Source organism: Budorcas taxicolor, chromosome 19 (assembly GCF_023091745.1).
Source record: "Budorcas taxicolor isolate Tak-1 chromosome 19, Takin1.1, whole genome shotgun sequence".
Lineage (NCBI taxonomy): Eukaryota > Metazoa > Chordata > Mammalia > Artiodactyla > Bovidae > Budorcas > Budorcas taxicolor.
Window position 1 is genome coordinate 56,199,975 of NC_068928.1, and position 7,475 is coordinate 56,207,449.

Genomic DNA, 7,475 nt, shown 5'->3' on the forward strand with positions numbered 1-7,475 from the left:
CTGCAGGGAAGGGAGGGTGGGGCTGTTTCTGCAGCAAGGCTGGACCTGAGCCCTGAGCTCCGCCTTCTCCCCAAGTGCAGACCCAATTGAGTCCATTCCTGCCCCCAACCCCCTGCTCTGGGGCTCCTCTCTCCTCACCCACCACCAGATCTGCCTTCTCCCCCCAGCAGTGATGTCTCGGCTCCTCGTGGGCACACCCACCTGGACCTGGGCCACTTGTTCTCCCCAGAGGCACAGAGGTCTGGACACAGCTCTCATCAGGTGCTGCAGTTCATCCTCTGAACGAGTGACACCCCTTTCTCCTAATCTGTAAAATGCAGAAGTGGGTGCTGACAGTGGGAAGTGAACCAGAGACAAGTGCAAAGGAGATTCAGGAAACCTCTCAAGGCTTGCGGGAGGTCTGGCGTGTCTGCTTCTGACCTTGGCTCCGGCTCCTTGAAGGGACTGAGAGCTTGTTAGCTCTGAGGATGGGAGGCAGGACCACCTGTCTGCTCCTGGCTCTGTTTCTTCTCATCATCCCAGGTGAGTGGGGCGGGGGACTTCAGACCGTGGAGTGACTAAGGCAGGAGATCCTGAGGGTCTGTCCTGGGGGAGCATGGCAGGGTCCATTTGTTCATCCAGACGCTTATTTGTTAATCAAATGTCACATTTACTATCACCTCACAGCTTCTAGGTGCTGGGAAACAAGAAACCAAACCAAACCAAAGTGTCCCCCCCAAAATAGGACAGTGTTTTCCAACCTTGGCCATTCTAGACACACAGATGAATGAATGAAAATGGGGATAATGAAGGAACCCACTCCTGAAGAGCTTGTTAAAGCTTCATTTCTGGCCGCACTGGTCGTGGGGGTGCTCAGCTCTTCCTCCAGGTGCGGAGCGCCGGCTTCTCATAGCAGAGGCTTCTCTGGTCCCAGAGCACAGGCTCCAGGGGTGCAGGCTCCACGGCCATGGTGCAGGCATGGAGTTGCCCGCCCCACCCATGGAATGGGGAATCTCCCTGGACCGGGGTGCCTGTAAGGCAGGATATCCTGGTTCAACCCTTGGGACAGGAAGATCCCCTGGAGAAAGGAATGGCAACCTACTCCAATATTCCTGCCTAGAGAATTCCATGACAGACCACGGGGTGGCAAAGAGTCAGACTCGACTTAGCGATAACACTTCCATTTTATTTTGCTCTTTAGACATTTTCTGAGCATGTGGAAATGTTAACTTCTGTTTTATTATTAATTTCTAGCTTAGTTGAATTATATTCAGAGAACATTCTCAATGACTTCAGTCCTTGGAAAATTTCAGTCATCTATTTTGCGGCAGTCTCTCTAATGATCAATTTTTGTAACTGTTCTCTATGTGTTTTCAAAAAACGTGTTGTTTGAAGTTGTTAGATCGTGTTCCACGTACTTCTGGTTGCTTCTCAAACTCATGCTGAACAATCGCGCTGAATGCTTATTGACTGTAAAGAAGTGGTCAGAGTTTCTATGAATGCGTTTGCATTTGCATGCATGCATGCTGTTGCTAAGTCGTGTCCGACTCTTCGTGACTCCATAGACCGTATCTGCCAGCCTCCTCTGTCCCTTGGATTCTCCAGGCAAGAATACTGGAGAGGGTTTCCAAGCCCTCCTCCGGGGGATCTTCCCGACCCAGGGATGGAACTTGTCTCCTGCGGCTCCTGAATTGCAGGCAGATTCTTTACCCCTGAGCCACTGGGAAGCTCCAGGTTTGCACTGACTTCAGTAAATTTAAATAATTTTTAATGGAGGTCTGATTGAAGTGATTTCCAAGGCTCTGAGTGCCTTTATGCAAGTTTCAGTTCAGTTTAGTTCAGTTCAGTCTCTCAGTCCTGTCCGATTTGTTGTGACCTCATGGACTGCAACATGCCAGGCCTCCCTGTCCATCACCAACTCCTGGAGTTTACTTAAACTCGGGCCCATTGAGTCAGTGATGCCATCCAACCATCTCATCCTCTGTCATCCCATTCTCCTCCCAGCTTCAATCTTTCCCAGCATCAGGGTCTTTTCCAATGAGTCAGTACTTCTCATCAGGTGGCCAAAATATTGGAGTTTCAGCTTCAGCATCAGTCCTTCCAATGAATATTCAGGCTGACTTCTATAGGATGGAATGGTTGGATCTCCTTGCAGTCCAAGGGACTCTCAAGAGTCTTCTTCAGCACCACAGTTCAAAAGTATCAACTTTTCAGCCTTGAACTTTCTCTATAGTCCAACTCTCACATCCATACACGACTAGTGGAAAAACCACAGCCTTGACTAGATGGACCTAGACTGAAGATCATGAGCAAGTGAGTGCTGTCCTGTCCTCGCTCTTATCTTACAAAAGCACTTCTCCCAGGAATTTGGGAGTGGAATTTACAATTCAGTGAACATAATGGGATCTGTCCTGTATGGAGTCCATAGCACATGGAGCCCCAGTAGCAACCACTGTTTTGGTCAGCTTCAAGGAGGCCCCTGCCGGTACATTTACTACACCATACCCAGTTTACTACAGTTTACCGGTTTACTACATCATAACCAGTAGGAACAGCCTCCCCACAGACATGTTAAGGGGGCGTTTCAGCGGGACCTCCTGAGGTTGTCAGTGCAGAGTCATCTTCTGTGGAAACGGGTCCTCTGGTCTTTCCTCCCCATCAGAGCAGAATAACACAGGGATGGCTGCAAATGGACATGACTGGAATGGAAAGACTTACTGGCTGCAGACAGGGGAAGAGGGGATAATTACAGGAAACGGCTCTTGCTCTGTGTCAGTGTTTGGGTTTCTTCGAGATCTGCAGTTGTGCTTTTATGGGATTTTCCTGGTGGCTTTGACTAGAATTTTGAAGGGCAAAATGTCCATCTTGTGAAGGTGTATCCCTTCCTTGACTGTTACTCAGCTCAGGAGGCCCTTGGGTCTGGTTGAACGATTCACGATGCAGGAGGCTGTGGCCCTGCCCCCAGGATGGGAGGTGACACGTACATGGATTTGTGTTTCCAGGCTCATCTGCCATCTCGGGTCCCAGAGCAGTGAGAGGTGTGGAGCAGGGCTCACTGACTGTGCGGTGTCGATACAACCCTGGGTGGGAGCCCTACGTGAAGTGGTGGTGCCGGGGGGCTGACCAGAGCAGCTGTCGGTTCGTTGTTAAAACGATCCGTGGATCAGAGAAGGAGGTGAAGAAGGGCCGCGTGTCCATCAAGGACAACTGGAAAGACCGCTCGTTCACCGTGACCGTGGAGAAGCTCAGGCTAGATGATTCAGACACTTACTGGTGTGGGATTGAGAGAACTGGACCTGACCTGATGGACCCAGTAGAAGTGACCATTGTTCCAGGTAAGAGTATGTGTGTGTGTGGACATGTCTCTTCAGGGCCTGCTCTGTGCAGGGACCCAACTGTCCCTCAGAGGGAATGTCCCAGATGTGGGGGAGTCCTGAGGGCTCACGGAGCCCCTGCTGACCACCTGGATTTGGGAGGGGCTGGGCTTCCCCTCGACACTCTCCTGGCTCCAGGGCTGCCTCTGGGTGGGGTCAGGCTTTCCCAACACACTGTTTCCCTGCGCACAGACAGTGCCCGAGTCTGCTTCCAAGAGGATGAAGGTGGTGGTCCCCGTGTCAGTCTGTGGGCCAAGGGGCCCTCCTCTGTGGGACCTGGAGACCCCGATTCCTGCCAGTGCTTTCCTGGGACCCCTACTCTGCTGGGGGTGTTCCTTCTCTATCTGGAATTCGGGGTTGGGTCTTCAGAGGTGACGTTCCCACCTGGTGTTCCATATCTCATCTCAGGGGGATATCCCAGCCCAGTGGGGGATGCTGTGCTTAATTTCGTGGTCTGGACAGGGCTCCAGTCAGAAGGTTGCATTTCTGATGCATGAAACCCTATCACAGCCATTTATACATTTGCGTTGAATGACACTCTCTTCTTCAATGCATCTAGAAGGCAAGCACTCCTGGGCATGTTAGCAGAGGCAATTTGGTTTGACTGATTTTGTCTGTTGGGCTCTGCTTCTGCTGACCTTTGGACCGGGTGACACCAGCTCATGGGGCACCTCTGGCAGAAAGGGGTGGGCACATAGTCAATAGCTCCCTACACATACACCCTGAACCTGTGAGGCTCATTATGCTTGCAAAGCAGACCAGGTTCATCTCAGTCAATCCTAACAAAACTCCTGAGAGGAACTATCCCCATCACAGGAGCTTAATAACGTCCTCCAAGTGCAGGCTCTTCCTGAGCCTCGGGATTTTGCTCAGGGCTGGTCCTAGCCTTTGACTTCGCAGATCTTGGCTGTGTCAGCTGCCTGGTAGCCCCCATTCTACTCCTGTCCTCGTGGATACGTAGATGGGGGAGGCACTGGCCGTGGCCCTTTCACAAGCAGCTGGAGCATTTGAATCCTGCTCCCTCCAGCTGCCCTTGTCCTGAGGCAACCCTGGGCCCCTCTAACCTCCCTAGACCTGTGTCAGCCCCACTGCCTCTGAGGCGCTGAGTCTCTGGAGGCCAGGGAGATATGAGCAGTCTGGGCTGTCAGCCCCTCCCTTGGCCCTGCTCCAGACTCCTAAGGACAGGGAGGCCCATGCTTCCGAAACCCAGATCCTCCAGACTCAGGGCCATGTTTAGGGTGGCAGGCGGGTGAGCAGGCACAGTGGTATGTAACCTGGTCTGTATGTCTTGCAGCACCTACAGTGTCGATCTCCACCCGCGCCACCTCCAATGCCAACATGTTCACGGCATCAGTTGCCCCAGAAGAGAATCAACGGCAACTGTAAGTATCAGTTATGGCTTTTGATCTGCATGAGATATCTGATTGTCTCATTTAACCAACAGATAAGCACTGCGTACCCACTCCTGCCCATCCCCATTACATCCCCATTTTTACTTTTTAAAGTATTTTAGTTTTTTGGATAAGCTCCGTCTTCATGGCTGTGCACGGGCGTTTTCTAGTTGTGGCCCTTCTGGTCCCCGACTGTGACCAAACCCCGCTCCGACAGCAGGTCATCCAGCCCTGTTGCTACTGTTCCCTGTGGCCCAGCCCTCCAGTGGGGGCACCCTTTAGAGTCTGGCCAGAGCTTGTCTCCCGACCCACAGGCTCTGTTGAGAAGTGAAGGACTCTGGGCTCTCTTCCCACTTGCTCCTGGGCTGCAAGTGTCCTTGGAGCCCCCAGACCTTTCGTCCTGGGCTCAGTGCCTTTTGCAGGCGTGTTGCTTCCAACGTTCATCTGTCCCATTTTTATGGAGTGAACTTCTACGTGGCCTGCACTGTGTGGGGCTCCGGGGACACAGACAAGGAGCATCTCCTGAGGAGCTCAGAGATGAAGACTCTTGAGTCTGGGACTCGGTTGGGACGGCAGCCAGTGTAGATGGCACGTCTGGTGTGTGTGGGCCCCAGCGGGGCTCCTGGTCCAGATTCTGGGAGAGCAGGAAAGGCCTGATAAGTGCTGTTTTCCCTAACTTCTGCTATGGCAACAGCAGTGACACTCATATCTCCTGGCAGCTCACAGAGGCTTTCCTGTCATTATCCTGTTAATTCTTCGCCCCTGCCTATACCACTCATGAGAAGAAACGGACAGATGGACACGTTCCCCATTTACAGAGGAACAAACTGGATCTCACCCATGCTTCTTAGTGCCCTGCCCAGCCGTTGCAGCCAAAGGGGCTTTCTGTACACTGTGAGGTCCCTTTCACTTCCTCCTTCTCTCTCCCTGGCCCTCTCTGCTTCTAGATCTGCCCCATTTCCTATTGCTGGGCCTTCACACAGAATATCTGTGGGCCACCCCCCACCTTCTTCCTCCAGGAACACTTGCCTTCCCCTGTCACTTTTGCTCTGTGTTTGGAAAGGTTTCTTTCTACCAAACTGCTGTGAATAAGGAATCACTAAGGATCACTAAGGAATATCTTCATTGAATGGATCAAAGGCACCCGTAAGTATCAGGCAGGGCCTTTGATACACATGAGATGGCTGATCCACTCATTTATGCAAAAATTAAGCATTGAGCACCCACTCCTACCTATTCCTGTTTTTCCGATTAATTCGTTTATTTAGTTTTGGCTGCTCTGGGTCTTCATCACTGAATGCAGGCTCTCTCTAGTTGTGGTCGGTGGACTTCTCTTTGCAGTGGCTTCTCTTCTTCTGGAGTGTGGGCTCTGGGGTGCATGGGCTTCAGAAGATGTAGCACATGGGCTTAGATGCTCTGCAGCACGTGGGATCTTCCTAGAACAGGGATCCAACCCATGACCCCTGCATTGGCAGTGGATTCTTTATCACTGGACCACCAGGGAAGCCTGCCCATCCCTGTTTTAGAAATATGAGGGGATATGAGGATTATCCAAATATCCAGCTCTCTGCCTTCCAGGTACTTATATCACATAATCAACGTACCAAACAGAGTTAAGTGATTGATTGCTGACTTCATTTGACAAATTTCTGTGAAGAGTGAAGAATAAGGGATGATTCTTGTATTAGCTTGGTTGGCATGGCAAAGTAACACAGGCCAGGCAGCTTAGACAACGTTCATTTTTCACAACTCTGGAGGCCAGGGTCTGCGGTCAAGGTGTCAGCGTATCTCCTTTCTCCCAAGGGCTCCCTCCTTAGCTGTGTAGACGGCCGTCTTCCTTGCTGTGCATCTCGTGGTTTCCCCTTTGTGTGTGTCTATGTTCTAGCTCTTCTCCTTCTGATGAGGACACTGGTCCTTTCCTGCCCAGGAGAGCAGCAAGGGTCAGAACAGGGAGACATGAAGAAGGAGAGTCTGGGGGGCGGGGGGGGGGGGGGGGTGGTGAAGGCAGTTGTATCCTGGGGTCCCAGGCTGGCCCTCGTGTAGGTTATTGGAACCCAGGCTCCAGGAGAGCTGGGAGGAGAGGGCTTGGGGGCATCTCACCTCCTGTCCACGTGTCCCCCACAGGCCCCTGCTGGGCAGCATCCACTTCCTGCTCCTGGTCTTCCTGAAGGTGCCCCTGCTCCTGGGCATGCTCGGTGCTGTCCTTTGGGTCAACAAGCCTCTGAGGAGCTCCAGGGGGAAGCCCCAGGAAAACCAGCAGCCCCCATGCTCTTCAACGTTGTCCAGAGAGAAAGACCCTCAAACAGAAGAAAAAGGCATTTTTCTCAGGCAATGATGGTGGTCAGTGGTGACTGTGGTTCTTGAGGCAGCGTGGCCCCCCACTTCAAGAATCAGTCCTCTAGTCCCTGGAAATCTGCTGCTGTGATGCTCCAGTCTGGCTCTAGTTTCGCCCTTCCCTGCACAGCCTCTGGCCTTCTTCGTCCTGAGGCCTCCAACACAGGAGAAACTACAGGAAGGAATGGAAGAGCGGATGCCTTCTTCTGGGCCCAGTTCCTTGGAGGACATATATGATCTCAAGTCTGTGTCACACACAACGTAATGCACTCGTTTTTGCATTGTGTGCGGGGCAGGGGTCAGCCAACCGCGGGTTTGAGATTCTCTGTGTGTGCTTGGTCGTGTCTGACTCTTTGTGACCCCATGGACTGTATCCCACGAGGCTCCTCTGTCCATG

At 52.3% G+C, this 7,475-nt stretch overlaps 1 protein-coding gene across 1 annotated transcript; it reads left to right on the plus strand.

The window, feature by feature from the left end:
• Window positions 1-467: 467 nt before the first annotated feature.
• LOC128065477 (CMRF35-like molecule 5) lies at window positions 468-7,079 on the plus strand. The gene is made up of 4 exons (XM_052658650.1): window positions 468-522; window positions 2,982-3,314; window positions 4,648-4,735; window positions 6,869-7,079. Exons 1-4 carry the CDS (start codon window positions 468-470, stop codon window positions 7,077-7,079), a joined length of 687 nt encoding a protein of 228 aa, XP_052514610.1.
• Window positions 7,080-7,475: the final 396 nt, after the last annotated feature.